General features: G+C 35.1%; 2 protein-coding genes across 4 annotated transcripts; both read left to right on the top strand.

Moving 5' to 3' along the window:
* The first annotated feature begins 97 nt into the window (after positions 1–97).
* LOC306861998 (heparanase-like) lies at positions 98–5,047 on the top strand. The gene is made up of 12 exons (XM_079404564.1): positions 98–483; positions 573–712; positions 1,120–1,248; positions 1,585–1,758; positions 1,889–2,060; positions 2,192–2,239; positions 2,325–2,418; positions 2,521–2,627; positions 3,337–3,451; positions 3,571–3,695; positions 3,805–3,957; positions 4,119–5,047. The coding sequence occupies exons 1-12, from the start codon at positions 266–268 to the stop codon at positions 4,276–4,278; spliced, it is 1,635 nt and encodes a 544-aa protein (XP_079260690.1). The 5' UTR covers positions 98–265; the 3' UTR covers positions 4,279–5,047.
* Positions 5,048–7,338: 2,291 nt separating this feature from the next.
* LOC306862054 (probetacellulin-like) lies at positions 7,339–17,390 on the top strand. Of its 3 annotated transcripts, XR_013783519.1 has the most exons (7): positions 7,339–7,586; positions 8,023–8,118; positions 10,135–10,252; positions 10,331–10,477; positions 10,594–10,727; positions 15,329–15,467; positions 15,874–17,390. XR_013783519.1 is itself a non-coding variant. In XM_079404652.1 (6 exons), the coding sequence occupies exons 1-5, from the start codon at positions 7,547–7,549 to the stop codon at positions 10,724–10,726; spliced, it is 534 nt and encodes a 177-aa protein (XP_079260778.1). In that variant the 5' UTR covers positions 7,339–7,546; the 3' UTR covers position 10,727; positions 11,598–12,867. The 3 variants fall into 3 exon arrangements, 2 of the variants coding, with proteins under 2 accessions (XP_079260778.1, XP_079260777.1); XM_079404652.1 differs by lacking the exons at positions 15,329–15,467; positions 15,874–17,390 and adding an exon at positions 11,598–12,867; XM_079404651.1 differs by lacking the exons at positions 15,329–15,467; positions 15,874–17,390 and having other exon boundaries at positions 7,341–7,586; positions 10,594–12,868.
* The last annotated feature ends 1,020 nt before the right edge of the window (positions 17,391–18,410 follow it).

The following is an 18,410-nucleotide window of genomic DNA, read 5'->3' as shown; positions in this document are numbered from 1 at the left end:
CGATCACAAACAGCATGATAAAGTTCCAGCGCTGCCTCTCTTGTTGTGAGTGCCAGCCAATCAAATTAAGGCATGCAAATAAATGAATCAGCCTGAAGCCACGCCCAGGAGTATATATTTTTAAGAAAAAATTATGAACTGGTCTAACAAGAAAGAAGGAAGTAGTTTTGACGGTACCAAAAAAACAAACAATATTTGGCCTGTGTGTTTCGGATGAGTGATGCCAGCAAAGCCCGGGTGAGGACTAAACCGTCGGATTGAACAGATGAAGTCTACAGCCACGGCAGTTTCCACGATTGTAGCTCTTGCTTGCTTTGGCGCATTGTATGTAGGGGGCAAAGCAGTGATATCTGTTGCTGATGTTCAGTCATTACGCGTCGACCTGGATCTGTCCCATGTTGCCCGACGGGTGGACGAAAGGTTTCTCTCCTTGGCCATAGATGCGAGTTTAATCGCCGAGGAGAAGTTCATGAACCTACTGAAGTAAGTAACTTCTCTTAAAGCAGACCTCAAATTAATAAAGTTGTGATGTAACTTTTTAAAAGAAGTGATATGGTATGGTGTTTATGCAGTTCACCGAAGTTAAGAACCCTTGCCAAAGCCTTGATCCCAGCGTTTCTGCGATTTGGAGGTACCAAACAAGACTTTATGAAATTCAACCCACGCGGAAGATATTTTCAAGCGAGAGACAACAGCAGCAGCGCTGTTCTAGGTAACCTCTTTCACTTCGCATCAATACATGACTTAAAACTTAAATAAACCACATCCTCTAGCTGAGAAAGCTGACTGCGGTGTGTGTTGTCATCTGACTTTAATGAGCGAACAGTGAACTGATTCACACAAACATGAACATAAAATGCACCTACATTGCCTCGTGTCAAATTTATTTCGACACTTATACCTTCATATTTCTGAGCAATTTTTGCAATGATATTTCACCACCTGGGTTCAAAGTGATTTTTACTGGAAGCTATATTACATCACATAACTATGTTCCACATTTTACCGAAACTGATACAATACTTTGAATAAGGTTTCTCTCTCTCAAACACACACAAAATATTTTTTTATATATTATTGAATTTAGTTAATCAGCCACATTTACTGTTATTCCAACAGGAAAATTATGTGAGAGACTTGAATTGCCTCCATTTCTGGAAAATAGGTTGAAGCAAAAATGGGTCCTACAGTCAAAGACTTTACTTCAGGAGGAACTAGAGGGGAAATACAAAAAGACAAAATTCTCTGGTAAGTTTAATTTCACTTCTTTTTAAATAATTAATTACCTAATGGAGAATTTATCACGAGTCAGTTCCACAAAATAGTGTTCTCTAGCAAAAATGTAAATTCTGCTGACCCACATTTTTAAGCGTCAGAAAATCTAAAGTAGTATTTTTATAATCAAAAGTCTTCTTTACAAAAAGACTGTATGGCAGCTATTACCTATAGCAACTATATGGTAGCTATATGTATATATAAACTCTCTCAGACTGTCCCTGGGCCATCATTATTATTGAACCAGTAATCTATTCAGATTTTCACTGATCTGAAAACATAAAAGGCAAGTGTCTGTATTTCATGCAGAATATGCAGTCGATCTGCTATATGCTTTTGCAAACTGCTCTGGTTTGGACCTCATCTTCGGTTTGAATGCTTTGCTCCGGACCAGCGAAAACGCATGGAACAGCACAAATGCAGAACTGCTGTTGAAGTACTGTGAGTCCAGGCAGTATGTGATGTCCTGGGAACTGGGGAATGGTAGGATTTGGGATCTTTCATTTGAATTTGTTTATGCATATGCACACGTTCCTGTTTTGAATTCCCTAATCATTTTTATATGATTAGCTGTTATTAAGTTGATGCCTCAGCATTAAATCACTTGTTTTAGAACCCAACAGCTATGAGAAAAAAGCGGGGATCAGAGTGGATGGGTACCAGCTCGGTCAGGATTTTGTCCATTTGCATCAAATCCTTCAGGAATCTGCGGTCTACCACTCGACAGGACTGTATGGACCAGATGTTAGTCAGCCACGAGATCACCGCAAAGATTTGTTAACTGGGTAAGTGTTCTGAGAAAATAGTTCTTGTTTTTAATGGATTTTTCAGAGATGCTTCTTGTCTGCACCATCAGTAATACTAATGCATTTGGGTATCGAAGAAGCGTAACATGGTTGAACGTTGACTTTTATAGGTTTTTAGAGACTGGAGCAAAGGCCATTACTGCATGCACCTGGCATCAGTAAGTTATGATTTACTTCCTTTCAATAAAATCAGAAATAAATTAGCTTTGTATTGAACTTGCTCTCCTTTTTTCTTCTTAACAGCTATTATGTGAATGGCCGAGACACGTCTTTAGAGGATTTCCTTGACCCTGAAGTGCTTGATACTCTCGCAACAAAAATTAACGAGGTCCTCGAGGTACCAGAGCAATAAAAGAATTCTTTAGTGGCGTTCAAATTTCTCACATTCAGCAGTGACTAGATAATGACAGAAATTAAGTGATAAACATTCTGCCTTTAGATTGTTGAATCTGTTTCTCCGGGGAAGAAGGTTTGGCTAGGAGAGACGAGTTCGGCATATGGTGGAGGTGCTGTTGGACTCTCTGACACGTTTGTAGCTGGTTTCATGTAAGTCAAAAAAAAATTACAGATGAAAGATTGTAAGTAAATTAAAACAGCCAATGTGCTTAATCGGCAATCAAATACTAATAGTAACATAAATGAAAAAATGTCAGTTATTGATAAACAGCTTTCCATAATTATTCTAATTGTTCTAATTAAAAAATACAATGGTTTTACATTTAAGTAGCCTAATTCTAATTTAATCAACAGATTTCAACAGTTTGAATATAAAAAAATATATATATTCAAAAGTTTGGGGGTAGTAATTTTTTTTTTTTATTTGAAAGAAGTTTCTTATGCTCACCAAGGCTGCATTTATTTAATTAAAAAATATGGTAAAAACAGTAATATTGTGAGAAATTATTACAATTTAAAATTACGGTTTTCTATTTTTTATATATTTTAAAATGTAATTTATTCCTGTGATGGAAAAGCTGAATTTTTAGCAGCCATTACTCCAGTCTGCAGTATCACATGATCCTTCAGAAATCGTTCTAATATACTGATTTGCTGCTGTTGAAAACAGTTGTGCTGCTTTATATTTTTGTGAAAAATCTTGTCAGGATTCTTTGAATTTATTTGAACTATAAATCTTTTATAAAGTTATAAATGTCTTTACAGTCATCTTTGATCAGTGTTATGCATCCTTGCTGAATTAAAGTATTAATTTCTTATTGTTTATTATATATATTTATATCTGTCTTGTTTATCGAAGGTGGCTGGACAAACTGGGGCTTGCTGCCAAGCTCGGTTTAGATGTCGTCATCAGACAGGTGTTAATTGGTTCTGGAACGTACCATTTAGTGGATGATAACCTAGATCCTCTTCCAGTAAGTGTTTTTTATGTGTTTGTTCTTTGTTGCATAACTTCTGTATCGGTCCAGGAATGTGGACCAGTCAATTATCCTAGTTTTTGTCTTTCTCTTCATTAAATTGTGTATTATGGCAGGATTACTGGCTGTCATTGCTATACAAAAGGCTTGTTGGTCCAGAGGTCTTAAAAGCACAAGTTCTTATGAATTCAGGACCAAAGAAACCAATACGGGTTTACCTTCACTGCACTAACAGAAAAAGGTACTTTTATTCTCATTCACAGTGATTTATTTTCTAAAGATGGCTAACTTAACTAAAAAAAGTTTAAGATTTTTTTTTTTTTTACATATGGTATCTTTTTCTTTTTCAGCACACATTATAGACCGGGTGCAGTGACCTTATTTGCCTTAAACCTAAACAAAAATGAAGTCACGATTAGTCTGCCTGGGCATACAGCCAACAGCACCATTGAAGCATTTGTGCTACAGTCAGCTGAGACTGGCGAACAGAGTCTTTATTCCAGGTAACGTCTCATGATCTCACAATATTTGGACTATGCAATGCAATCATCTTGACAATCATATTATTATACATTTATTACCTCATATTATTAGAGAGACTACACTGAATGTTCAACTATTGTAGTAACAACCTTGAGATTCCAATTTTTTGTCCATTTTCTAGGTCAGTCAAATTGAATGGGCAAGTGCTGAAGATGGTGGATGACCGAACACTTCCTCAGCTGAAGGGACGTGAGCTGCTGCCTAGAGAACGTATCAAGCTGCCTGGGTTCTCATTTGCATTCTATGTTCTGATTGAAGCACAAGCTCCGGTATGCAAATGAGCTCTCATAAAGACTGCTTTCACTGGAGAATCAGGGACACAAAATGTGTGATGACAAAATATTTTTCTGTGACACTATTTTTATGTGAGGGAACTTCAAACTTGAATGAAATTAATCAGTGTCTTAATATATTATCACAGTTTTGTTTTTCAAATATCAAGATGTAGCCAAAAAGAACTCGTTTAATACTTCATGAACAACATGCACTGGGTTTAATCTATTTTACATCTGTTGAAATAAACTGATCAAAGTGCTCATTTGTCAGGACATTTTGTTTGACAAGTTGAAGTGATCTATTATTTTCCATGCAGACATGCGGCCCTCTGCACTTATAGCAATCAAGCCTTTTGATTCTTAGTCATTTTCTGTCTGTGTGATTCACATCTGTGTGTGTGTGTGTGTGTTTAGCTAAATTTAGAGATATATCATAAAATTATAGAGACACTTAAGAATCCTCTCAAAGAGTAGACATATGAGGTCTCATTGCACTTGTTACTCTCTGTGTGCGATGATTGTAGCAGAGTCTATATTAGACAAAAATGAAACATCTGGCATATCTTAAGTGAGAACACAGCTGGTATAAATACAGATAAATATTTCTTGACTGGCTGCTTGTGTAATCTGTGAAAAAAGTTTGATTTGTTTTAATGTAGAGGAGGATGGAAGTTTAATGTAATCATTTAACATTAACATTTCAACTGATTGAAAAAGCATGGAAAAGGCATTATAACCTCATCTAAAATAAACCACCAGCATGTGGATTGTTCTCAAAAGGAAAGTTGTTTCTGTGAAGTATTTACCACAGTTTAATTTAACCAGCCACTTGTTAATAATGCCTAATTTGTGTCTTAAACTAAGTGGACAAAACTCTGCAGTGGGGTGTTTTTCCCACCTGGCGGCGATGTTTGCCACTGTTGAGAGGCTGAATCGGACAGAATGTAGACCACAGACCTTTAAGACCACAAACTTTATTCATTGTTGGTGATTTTCAGTATTGTGAGGTTTTAGTTTGGGATAAATACTACACCTTTTATTTGGCATATCCTGTTGCCCGTATTTATCCAGATAAGGAATCTAATATATAAAAAATGCTTTGGTAAATCAATTATTACATAATATGTTGAAATTAAGGGATTATGACAAATTGACCAATTTTTGTATCTCATAATTCTGACTTTCTATTATAAATTTGACTTTTTTTTTTGTCATAATGTTGACCTTTTGTGTCATAATTGTGGCTTATTTTGATTCATAATTTCAATATTAATTGAATTTGTTAAATTTCATATAATTGTGTTTATTTATGTCATAATTATGACTGTTTCATAATGTTATCTCTGAATTTTACTTGCGTTTTCTCCTAATTTTGGGTTATGTCATAACTATGACTTTCGATCTCATCATTTTTACTCATAATTTCATTTTTTGTCATTTATGACTCATAATTTTGATGTTTTATCTCATACTTTTGACTTTTTGGCATAATTAGTTTTGTTATAATTTAGACTCAATTATTATAATCATATTTCTATCCCATAATTGTTTTATCTCCTAACTTTGACTTTTTAATCTCATAATTATGACTTATCTAATAATGTCATAATTATTTATCAAAGATGTTATTTAATGTATGTAATTGACGGTGAAAATGAATAATGTTGATGTTAAGCACATTTTACTGAAAATCACAGTTTGCATGGCTCTCTCGTGAACGAGTGCAGTAAGCCCTGCGGTGTCTGTGCTAAGTTGAGCATGGCAGATGCTGAAGGGGTCGTTGTTTGCAGTGGCCCTTGATAATACGTGGCTTGTGTGCGACGAGGAGAGCAGTCTCTGGCAACCTCTGCCAGTCACACATCTTCTCCATCTCCCATGAGAAATCTCACGGCCAATGACCACAAGCCCTCACTCCAGCAGTGTGCTGTGTCCACAGAGCCTTCTCATCTTCATTAAGAGGCACCGTCTGGTAACATGAGGGGATTTAGACAGCGTCAGAGATTTAGGCTACCCCTTGGGCAACCCTGACTGAAGTATTTCTAGACTAATGACTCAGTGAACCAGGGGGGTTTTGAACTTTTTGATGCCAAGGGCACACACATATATGACATGTTAGTTTTTTTTTTATAATCATACTCTCACACTTTTTCTTTCACAAAACCTTTTTTTTTCAGTAAAAAGACTAGCAATATAACAAAATGGGAATTGATTAATCTAATAATTTCAGTCTTCAAAAAACAATTAAAAAACAGAAACATTAAGATTAAAAATCAAATCTGTAAATGTGGTAATAAATCATAAACATACTTAATATAATATGTGACACATGAACTTTGGCTGCTGTAAATACTTTAAATACTCAAATTGTTTGTTGACCCACTTGAGGGTTCAACAATCTGAAAACTTTCTGACTCTGACTTTTTTTTCTTCTAAGATTTTATTTCTGTTTTCAGCAAGGTGCCAGATTTGGTGTTCTTCCACTTCAAGATTATATTGTGTGATGCTGGGTCATTGATTTTTCAGCACTCAGTAAAAATCTTTATTCTATTGAACATGTTTTAGCCTCTCTCTAAACTTTGCTGCCATTATTTGCCTAAGGCTATACGTTTTGGAGTCCAGGGGTTTTCGATAGGTGGTCTAAAGTAAGACTGCCAGTTATTATTTGATCTCAAGCTATTTTTTAGTGTGTAAAAAAGGGAAAATTTATATATATATATATATATATATATATATATATATATAACGTTTATAATTCGTTCACCTAAATTTCTCATTGAGGTAAAAATAAAATGTAATGTACAAATGAATATATCTGTGATTAAAAAAACTAAAAAAATCTAATGCTTTTGCAATGTAAGAATCATAAAGTAGGCTATGTAAATATACTAGCCTATTAATTAAATGGCAACTTTCACATGCCATTATAGGAAACGCTGATTTGTATGCAATATACAACATGAATCCTTTGCCTTCTAAAAGCGAAACACCTTTACCGGCCTAAACTAAAGCAAAAACCCACAGAAAACGTTCATTCACACATAAAGGCGGAGAAAACTCACTAGCGCCTCCCACACACGGCTCAATAATCGCCAGCCGACCCGTCACTATCGTCTTCTTGAGGAAACCCCAAGGTAAACTTTGGGAAGACAGCTGAAAAGTGTTTAGCAACTGAATGTAGTCGTTTAATAAACTAATCGCTGTAAAATGAACGACATGACATCTGAAGCAACACGGGGAATGAAGTCTTCGCTTTGACGCGCAACGCAAAGTACAAATGGACAGGACGCGCAGGTTCATTTTGGGAATACTAACAGGTATCTACCATTGTTGGTTTATTCAACTCCATTAGATGTGTTTTGTTCGTTTGCAACATCTATAGCACATTTTACGACACTGCAGATTGTAGAAGTACCCGTTTGCCAACTTTTCCTTTGAATAGTTCTTTATTCACTTGTATTTATGAATGTGTTCGTGACATCAGCAGCGGGTGCGTCTTTGCTGTAGTTGAGTGTCTTCTTTTATAGTAGGCTACTATGAAAGATTCTATTTTTAGCTCTGGAAGCCAGTTTCGCACATTAGAAGACATTCTATTGGTTAATCATGAAGGGAGGGCTTTCAAAGTGTAGCCACAATCAAAAGGCCTGTATAATCCAGTATAACATTTGCCTGGAATGCTGCAAAGCAATCTAGTGCCAGAGCTGTGGAGACATGCATGGTGCCACCTGTGATTTGTTTGTTGTCTGCCCTCAGCTGTTGTCCTATGCAAATACTCCCAAGCTGAATGGAATACCACAAAGATACCAGCAAATAGGACTGTGTCCTGCGATCACCATGACAACTGCACAGGTAAAAACCATTGGCACCCCTAGTGAAATGAGCAAACCAAGCCTTCGATATTTTCCATATGATTCACCCTCACCTCATGCAGAAAGCATATTTTGAAGCTGCGTTGAGGTTCGACTACCAGTGACTTTGAAGATGTGAAATGTAACACTGTGTTTGCCGCTGTTGTGTTGTAAAAAATGGGCTTCGCCTGGGCATGACATGAAAGTCTTGATAGCCTGACCACCTGCTGAAGAGATAAATGGGATATTAAATTAAAAGATTATTTTTTATGGCATGAGAAAGTTTCACTGGTGTTATTTGAGCACCGCAAAATTCTGCCAAATGCATTTGCTTAACATGAGGCATATTCTAATCTGTTCACTGAGGAAAATTGGGCTGTAATGATGATAACCCTGCTTCTTGGTCCCTTTTAAGCCTTGTAAAGCGCAAGTTTAGCATCTCTGTATGGCAGGTAACCCTCTCTTACTGAGCTTGGATCATGTTACATGTGGCCAGAGGTGGTAATTAGATCCATTTCCATTCAATTTTTAGTTCATTCTGAAGTCAAAGCTCAAATTTCAGTGTTTGTAGACCGGTCTATTTTCTTCCTCAATCCTTTGAACTGAGTTTGGCCTTTATACTTGGCTTGTATAATGACACACATAATATTGTAAATGAGTAAACAGACAACCCTGGTTATGTTACTCTGTATTTTATAGATATTATGGTAATTATTTGAGTTTTATTGATGGATATCGGATATTTATTGTGTATGTTAATTTTACCCTTATTTTTACGTTTAGATCACATTTGCCATTAGCTAACATAAATTTAAAGTGGCTTTTAAAAATTCAAACCGCTTAATGACTTCATAATCTTTAACAAATCTGAATATTGCTGTATAATTTTCATGTTGTACACTAAAGTATTGTGATGCCTAAATATCCTTTTGCATTTAAGCTGTTGGTATTCATTTTTCAATTTATTAATTCAAAATAATTTTGACTTTTTATATCAGCCTATAACATGAACATAATTATCAAACGGATGTTTTTGTGTATCCCTACTACAATTTACTTTACAGTTTTTAATACACTAATTTTATTCAGCAAGGATGCATTAAATTGGTTAAAAAGGACAGTAAAGTCTTTCTATTAATCAAAGAATTCTTTAAAAAAAATACACAAGTTTCCACAAAATATTAATTCAGCATTTTCAGCATTAATTAAAAATAAATTCAACATTGATAATAAGAAATGTTTCTTGAGCAGCAAATCAGTATGTTAGAAAGATTTCTGAAGGGTCATGTGACATTGAAGACTGGCGTAACGGCTGCTGTAAATTCAGCTTTGCCATCACATGAATACAGGTGCATCTGAAAAAATGAGAATATCGTGAAAAGGTTTATTTTTTTTTATTATAACTTATTTCAACAAGTGAAACTTTCATATATTCTAGATTCATTACATGTAAAGTAAAACATTTCAAAAGTTTTTTGGGGGGTTTTAATTTAGACAATTAGAGCTTACAGCTCAGAAGTCAAAAATCCAGTATCTCAAAATATTAGAATATTTAAATTTGAGCATTAAATGACCATCCCTACAGTATAAATTTGGGGTATCTCTTGTTCTTTGAAACCACAATAATGGGGAAGACTGCTGACTTGGCAATGATGCAGAAGACAATTCACAGAAGGTCATTACTGAAAGGGATCACAGAGTGCTGTATCAAAGCATAATAAATGCAAAGTTGACCGGAATTAAGAAATTAGGTAGGAAAAGGTGCACGAGCAACAGGGATGACCGCAAGCTTGAGAATACTGTCAAGCAAAGCCGATTCAAATAAATTATAAATTAAAATAGAAAACAGTTATGAATTGTAATAATATTTCCCAATAGTACTGTTTTTACTATTTTTGATTAAATAAATGCCATCTTGATGAGCATTGGAGACTTTCAGAAACATTCAAATATCTTACAGACCCTAAACTTTTATAATACTATTTGTGTTTAATGTTGATATGTAACCCCTGTGCAGATTCAAATGATGACCACACATGGAGTGGACACTTCTCTAAATGTCCAAAAGAATACAAGCATTACTGTATCCATGGTGTTTGTCGTTTTGTAAAGGCGCAAAACACTCCTTCATGCAGGTGAGACTTTAACCTATCCATCACGCAGCCAATCAGAGATCAAGAAAATGTTGAATAATTAGTTTGTTTTTCGTACAGATGTGAAACGGGATATATTGGCACTCGGTGTGAATATCGTGATCTTGATCTTCGTGTAGAAGAACGAAAGAAAATAGTCATCGCATGTGTGGTGGCAGGATTGGTCTTTCTGATTCTGCTCATCGTATTCATATGCGTCTGTACACAGTGAGTAATGTGATCCATTATTTCATATTTTCATAGTCAAGCTTAGAAGAGTCAGTCTTCTGTGTTTTTTAACCTTGAATGTCTTTCTTTTGCCCGTATCCTATCTTGTTTCACAGCAAACGATATAAACCATGCAGAAAAAAGAAGAGAAAAAAGGAAACAAGCGATGAAGATGAGAAGCTCAGTTCACTAAACACACGTGAAGCTTTAGCTGCTCCAGTCGACACATCCGACACACATGCTGTATGAAGTGAGTGTTATTTCTTCTCTTGCCTCATTAACCATGTAGTGCATTAAGGCCACTTACTGTTCAGGTCATGTACACCAACACACTACCATATTGTTCATCATATACAAAATATCCTTGAAAATGTCTTTTTCTATGATTTCATGCAATCTGCAACTAATAATTAACTGCATGAATGCACTGTGGTCAGTACACACCATGTTTATGTTTGTAAGACGTGAACCCATATTTAATTAAATGTGAGTCATATTTTTTTGTTATCTTGCCTTGTTTTGTGCATGGTTTTTGTGGATATTTACGTATATTGGCATCTGATGAAATTGGCTATTAAAGGGATAGAACATCCAAAAATAAAAATACTGTAAACAAACTACATGTTGCTCTAGATCTTTCTTCTGTGGAACACAAAAGATGATGTTTTTTGTCTATATAATGGAAAATGGTTTGGTTACCAAACTTTTTTGAAAAATATTTTCTTTTATGTTCCACACAAGAAATAAAGACATACAGCTTTGGAACTACATGAGAGTGATGCTCTTTAGTGATGAGAGAATCTGCACAAAATAGCATAACATTTGTTTGTTCAACCTTATTATTTATTAAATTAAATATTTGCTCCAATCCAATTAGAAAGTGATCCGCACTCAAGCTCTATAAAACTGAATGGCATTCTTTCAACACCATACAAGGACATTGATCTGTCAGCATTTTAGAAGTACGCAGACAGCAGGCTCTATAAGGGAAAGTATGGAAACAATAAGCTAAATGTCTGTTTGACGTGTGGCTATTGTGACGCTGTTCAGACTTTGGTTGCCAGGCAGTCATATCAACTTTTAGCTCAAATAGATGGGTCTAATGATATTTTTCTTTCAGTGAAACAGTGAAGTGAACTTGCCAGGGTTGGTAATGGCGTGATTGTGGTGTGGAAATGAGGACTCGTCTTGCCGAGTGATGAAAGTGGTGCTTTACAGTAATCCTGAGTGGACTTTAAATGAACTTTGAAGATATGGTGTGTCAGGCAACCTTTGCCATTCTCTGTGCTAACCTCATTCTTCATGCCACAACTCATTTTCACACTTTTCAGAGGAAATGTCGGCGATAAACTGGAACGTATATGCCTTCAGAATGGCTATAATGAGAATCTGTATCATAATCCAAGTAATTGAAGAGGTGGCGTGCAATATGCTGAAGGGGCACAAAGCAGATTTGTGTTGGTTTAATTATGGGCCTATTTATATTGCATATGATGCACATATTGAAAAAAAAGGTACCGTAAATTAGATTTGATAGATGCTAAGATATTAAGTTAGTAAATAATAGTGATATTTCAAGAGTTTCTGGAAGTAGTTCTCCCGACATTAACGGACCAAAATTGTCTCTAAACTTTTATTTATTAACATGTTTGGTGTTAAAAGAGTATATTTTAAATGATGGAATTACCATTAATGTGATAGTGTCTTTTATTGTGAGTTTTTGTTGTTGTTTTTTTTGTGAGAGAGAGAGAGAGAGAGAGAGAGAGTATTAGCCATAATAAATAAAAATATTTTGAAATTATGCGTTTGGTCAAAAATATTTGTAAGTGAACAATTTTTCTTTTTTCTTTTTTTTTAGATGAAAATCTTTGATATATTTTTGTGAGCGTTTTGTGAGTTACAGTTTGGAAATATTTGATAATGACAAACTTTATTGATATCGTTAGAAGTGTGTTGCACATACTGTTCAGATTTATTTTCCCGCTCGCTTTTACATTGTAAGCACTACAATATTTGAGATTTTCTTCAAATGCAAAGCTGTATTTACTTCATACCATAAAATGTCTTTTTGAACTTGCTCATGTCTGTATTTTTATTACTGTAATGTTACATGAGAAAGTTTAATTTTCAGTCGGTTGTAGGAAATGCAGTTTTGTGGTACTATAAATGCTTTCATTGTATTGTGTAAACAAGGTGAATGTGGTACATAAACCGATAATTTCTTCACACCAAGGTGGAAAATGTCCATGGAGTGTGCAAAAGTGCTTAGCTAGAATAAACCATTTCCAAGAAATGTTACATCTGCTTTATTGTTTGTTTTTTGCCCTAGTTACAGCTGCCCTCTGTGGGATTCTTTAACCTTTATCATTATAGATAAAGCTTTGAAGAGCCGTCTTGTCTCAAGAACTTTTATTACTCATAAATGTTTGAATCCACAGTGTGGGCTGATGCCAATAGAAACTGGCTGGTGTGACCAGCACGTCCTCATGTTTCAAGAACAGCCATAAATAGCTCGCATTTGCCTGATGTCAGAGGTTGGAGAACGGCAGGAATCCAGGTCCTCGTTTAGTGGGTTCTTGTGAGGCAGATGTTTTTCCATGATATTTATCAAAGCTGTGTCAAATGTTTCATCAGGACATCACTTAACCTAACAACTGTATAAGCCTGTCTTCAAAACCTATAGAGATTTTAAAATATTTTTTGTTGCAAGGTGTAAAGGCTCTGATAGATTATATGAAGATCTGAGGGTCTTTTGAGGTTCTGTTCCACCTAGCATAGCAAAGACTTGTGACGAATGTGTCCTTTAATTTCCCCTGAACTAAAGCAGCAGGAAACGAAACATAAGGCATGTCTCAGAGAAAATGAAATGTGTAACCGATACAACACGCTTTCAGCAGGAGATAAGGGTTTCATTCTGATCTCACCATTTTTTCTCCAGGTCCTCCGAAGCCATACGATATCTTCAGCAGTGAGACAGTAAGCTGAACTCGAGAACTGGTCAGATTTGTGAGCGAATCATTTTGTTTTTGTGAACTAAATCAAATGATTCATTGACAAACAGAATCAAAAACCTTATGAATAACTTTAAGGAGGGCTACACTGAGGTAAGTGGTTGCAAACTATTTATTTTAGCTACATTAAAAAAAAAAACATGTTGAAAGTTAGTCAACTAAATTTGTTTATTTAAATGTATAGCTAAAATAAACTGATTGTAACCACTTACCTTAAAAAAAATGTGAATTTAATGAATCATTTTTTTTCAGTGTAGGTTTACAGTGAATAATGACTTAAATTAAGCTGTTGATATACTTCGGAAGGCTTGAAATGTTGTTCATGAGTCATATGGACAGCTTTTATTACATTTTTATGGTGTTTGTTTGTCATTGTGGAACTTGACAGCCCATATCCTGATTCAATTTCATAGAGTGGTGCAGGGATCATGTAATGTTGTAGGCCAAAAACCGGAAACAAGTCTGCATTTTAACACTTAGGGTTCAGTTTTCCTTAAGTAAATGGGTTTTTGTTTAAATGCCTGATGTAATGTATGTGGTTAACACAAACATGATATTTTCATGTTTTATTCTATGATAAAATAGTCCATGTGACATCAGTGGTTCAACTGGAATTTTATGTAGCTACGAGAATACTTTTTGTGTGCAAAGAAATAAAAAATAACAACTTTATTCAGCAATTTCTTCTCTTCTGTGTCAGTCGACGTGCATTCAGAAGAGTACCACAATGCAAAGTCGTCATTTTGGTTTTCTTTGTGCACAAAAAGTATTCTTGTGGCTTCATAAATTACGGTTTCTTACTACCTTTCTGTGTCTTGAACATGCAGTATTGGGGAAGCTACTCTGAAACTGTAGTTTGACAAGCTACAAGCTACTCGTAAGTTAAAGTAGTTAAACTACAGTCAAGCTATACCCTTTTGGAAAAGTAGTTAGCTACACTACAAGTTACTATCAAAAAGTAGCTAGCTATATTGAAACTACTTTAGATTTTTTTGAACAACGTATATTATAAATAACTGAATAAGTGTCTGAGGAATGTTTTAAGTAAAATATTTAGTGTTTAAAACAATTCAATACAATTATGATTTCAAAGAGTGTTGTTTTATTACACACAACACTCAAATATCTCAGACTGTTACAAAAAGTGTAACCTTTACTTGTCGTTTCTTTGAGAGACATGAACTTGGACAAATAAGGCCATGGGTAATTAACATTAGTTGTTTCTCCATCCTCCAAATCTGCCGCCACGTCTTGCTCCATCATGGATAATATGGGTGTGTCAACCCACTTCTGTACGTCAGTGAACTGTTAGCCGCAAGATGCGCGATTAAACAACAGGTGGCGGTAATGGCAAAAAATGAGTTTGTAATCTAACAAGAAGAATATCCTTGCCATCGCGCTGATTCGCGCAGGCTCGACAAAACGCAATGTAGCTTTTGCTCGCACTACACTGCTACTTGCTGCAAAAAGTAGTTAGCTACTGGAAAAGCTACACTGTTTAAAAAGCAACTGAGCTACTGCCAAGCTACTGAAAAATGTAGTTAAGTTAGTAGCGTCGCTACTTGTAGTTAACTGCTCCCCAACACTGTGAACATGTCAGTTCAGTTAATGTCAATGCAGGGTCAGAAAGCTCTCAGATTTCATCAAAAATATATTTGTGTTCTGAAGATTAACGAAGGTCTTACGGGACATGAGGGTGAGTAATTAATTGTGACAGAATTTTCATTTTTGGGTGAACTATCCCTTTAAGCGACTGTGGTGTAGTTCATTTATAGTTTATTTTCTTAACTGCTTGCTGGTAGAAAAATCCTATGGTTTTTTTGGGGGTTTTTTGTCACAGGAACCAGGGTGATGCTAACTTCCAAGTTCAAAAACTTCAATAATATGTCATCCTTCAACAATCTATTGAAAAAGATACAGGAAATTCACCTTATGTGTAAAGTCGTACACGTCTGGAACACCATAAAGGAAAAAGACAGGTAACAACAGAATTTTAATTTTCATTGTATTTTAAAGAACGCCATCTACAGGAGGACACGAGAAGTTCATCAATTGCCAAGTGAACAGCATTTGGGTCATTATAAAAAAAGAAAAGATGATTACTATTTTTATTTATTTATTTTTTTCCCTTTGGCCCCAGTCAATCCCACAATGCAACTTATGTTACCTTTAGGGTCAGAAACCACAATCAGATGTCTCTTATCTGTTGCACTTGTCTTTCTCTTCGGGAGCCGGAACAATGCTGTCATTTTGCACATCTCATTAACACTTTCACAGTCACGGAACAGCTGGAAGTCCATCAGAGAGCTGGGGAGCTTGACCAGAACCCAGTGTTGCACTTGTAGCAGGTGGCTTTGAGTAATTGACCATGCTTTGACCCAGCAGATTGGATCCGGTCCATTGGTTTAAACCTGGATCTTTACATCATTCTCAAGGTCTCAAAGAAGTGATCTTGACATGGTCTTAAAGGTGAATAATGTTTCATTCCTTCTCATGTTTCTAGTGTGTAAAAGGATATACGGGAATGTCAGCATGACTCACCACACATAAGGACAAAGAAGAGACCTGCATGAGGTGACTGCAGGAGCAATTCCCTACAATAAGAAATGATCAATACGGAAATGGAGGGTTAAATGAAAAAGTTCTGTGTTATTCTTAGCCAACGATGTGAGACTGTTTTAAATGGAGTGTGGTTGAATATGAGTAAATATTAATCTACAAAAATAAGGCACATTGGGAGGTCCACCAAGTGTTGATGCTGTCTTGATGAAACATACCAAATATTAAAAAGGGGCTATCAATAAACATTTGAAATACATATAATTTTAAGCTTTTCTTGTTGGATAAATATTGCCAGCTTATAGTTGCACAGTTATGATGGCTACAGCACCATGCTGCTTTAATGACATTCTCATGGTAACAGCTAACATATTCAGAAATAGTTTATCTTCAGAGACAGACGAATGAACCTATGTTCTTTCACAAGCATTAATAACTTGAAAATATGCCATTTATTGTACATTTTTAGTTGGAAACAGAGAAAGGAATCTAAATCAATGGTTCTCTAACTTAATTATTGAATTGTTTAAATATTAAAAATTTAATGTAGGACAGCTAAACATCAAAGTATACTTACAGTTGAAGTCAAAAGTTTACATATACCTTGCAGAATCTGCAAAATGTTGATTATTTTACCAAAATAAGAGGGATCATACAAAATGCATGCTATTGTTTATTTAGTACTGACCTAAATAAGATATTTCACATAAAAGATGTTTCATAAAGGAGTGAAAAGAACATGAATGTCAATTGGCACAATCTTTGATCCCTGAATAATGACTAATTAACTGTGTACAGAGGAGATCTTCAAGAATATTAAAAACCACTGCATAATTTTCTGAACAGTGGACCGCATGAATAATCAAGAATATTAAACTAATTTGAACAGTTGCCTTTAATGTACTCTCAAAGCTGTGCTCAGATATATCAGAAACTCTGTTCATGACCATGAGGATTTATTTATATTAAAATTAATATTATGTTCAACAGAACTTATGTGCAAAGTTAATATCATGCATGCAATTGTTCAATATATGCCACAGTCATCATAATTCAGTCATGCATGACTGATGAAAGATGTTAAGGAAGAGAGAATAATAATGATATTGAACCCTTTTTGACCCTGCAGGGGCAAATGTAATCAGGCAGATAAATCTCAAATTACAGTAAGACCACCCTGCCTAAATTAATATCCTGTCTTCATATAGGACACAGCAGAGTGTAAATGTCACAAGTTAAACAATTCTAACAAATGATCAACATTTGCAGACAGTTGTTCAAAGAGTACGAAAAAAATCATGCAAGTTTAAATAATGTAACATTTGTTTGTAATAAATTAATACAATATAGAAAAATAATAAATAAAATCTTTCCACATATCTGTTTATTACAGTATGTAGATGCATCTATTTCCATTCAATTGCCATTTTATTAAATTTGTCTATTTTAATATATCAGGTGGATTTTGCTGTTCAGCTACAGTAGTTATGAAATGTTATGAAGTGACTCAGTGTGTGAATGTTTCATTCTATTCTCTATACAGTACAGGCAGTAGTCTACTTACATATCAAATATTAAATGTAACACACCAGTGAACTTAATCAAGCCTAAATTTCATATTCGTTGGCATTTTCTCTTAAGCCTCTTATGTAAGTGTCTCTCCTGCAGTTGAGATTCACTTAAAGGTTCTTCATAAAAGCACAAAGTACGATCTCTCCTGAGACATTTATATCATTCGAAGGAGCTGTGCAATCTCTGATGGAAAATACATATGAATGAGAATAGCTAAGGACATTTATAGAGCAGACTTAATACAGAATCTGTGTTGCTGAAATTCTACCGCTGCTGGGGAATGTTGGATTATGCAGCGTATTTTCAGCTAAAAGCTCTCTAAGATATGTGAGCAAGATCTGGGAGGTTAAAATAAATATAAAGCCTTAAGGCCCTCTGCCCAAATAAAGATTTTTGGGGATTAATTAAACGTATCAATACAAATGTCCCGATTGCTTAATTGGGAATGTTTACAGCTTGTGAATGCATAACCTTCCCCTTCTTAAACCCTTTCCATGTCTTCTGAGTTTCAAGACAACCCAGATTGCATGTGTAAATGTCAGCCACACACTCTTGCTGAATACAACACTGGCAGTGATGCCCATCTCCAGATGACTGCAAAGTTTTCTAATTTGCAAGTGATTTTTTTTCCACACTAAAAGACTGATTTTTTTTGGCCTGCAGCTCTCATAAATTTGCATTAGTCATACTTCTATATATTCATCAAAATACATCATATTTTTCATGTAATAAAGCAATGTGACAGACCAAAAAATCATCGCCATGACGAAAAAGAAAAGAACTATATCTCT

The sequence above is a fragment of the Barbus barbus genome, assembly GCF_936440315.1.
Source record: "Barbus barbus genome assembly, chromosome: 43".
NCBI lineage: Eukaryota > Metazoa > Chordata > Actinopteri > Cypriniformes > Cyprinidae > Barbus > Barbus barbus.
This window is presented reverse-complemented; position numbering and strand designations above follow the sequence as displayed.

What these genes read in the sequence shown, in the direction of transcription:
- LOC306861998 (XM_079404564.1), top strand. Translation starts at nt 266, where the DNA reads ATGAAGTCTACAGCCACGGCAGTTTCCACGATTGTAGCTCTTGCTTGC. An exon ending in AAGTTCATGAACCTACTGAA is followed by an intron (nt 484 to 572) that starts GTAAGTAACTTC and finishes GTGTTTATGCAG; the next exon opens with TTCACCGAAGTTAAGAACCC. An exon ending in ACGTTTGTAGCTGGTTTCAT is followed by an intron (nt 2,628 to 3,336) that starts GTAAGTCAAAAA and finishes TGTTTATCGAAG; the next exon opens with GTGGCTGGACAAACTGGGGC.
- LOC306862054 (XM_079404651.1), top strand. Translation starts at nt 7,547, where the DNA reads ATGGACAGGACGCGCAGGTTCATTTTGGGAATACTAACAG. An exon ending in CATTTTGGGAATACTAACAG is followed by an intron (nt 7,587 to 8,022) that starts GTATCTACCATT and finishes GTCTGCCCTCAG; the next exon opens with CTGTTGTCCTATGCAAATAC. An exon ending in TTCATATGCGTCTGTACACA is followed by an intron (nt 10,478 to 10,593) that starts GTGAGTAATGTG and finishes CTTGTTTCACAG; the next exon opens with CAAACGATATAAACCATGCA.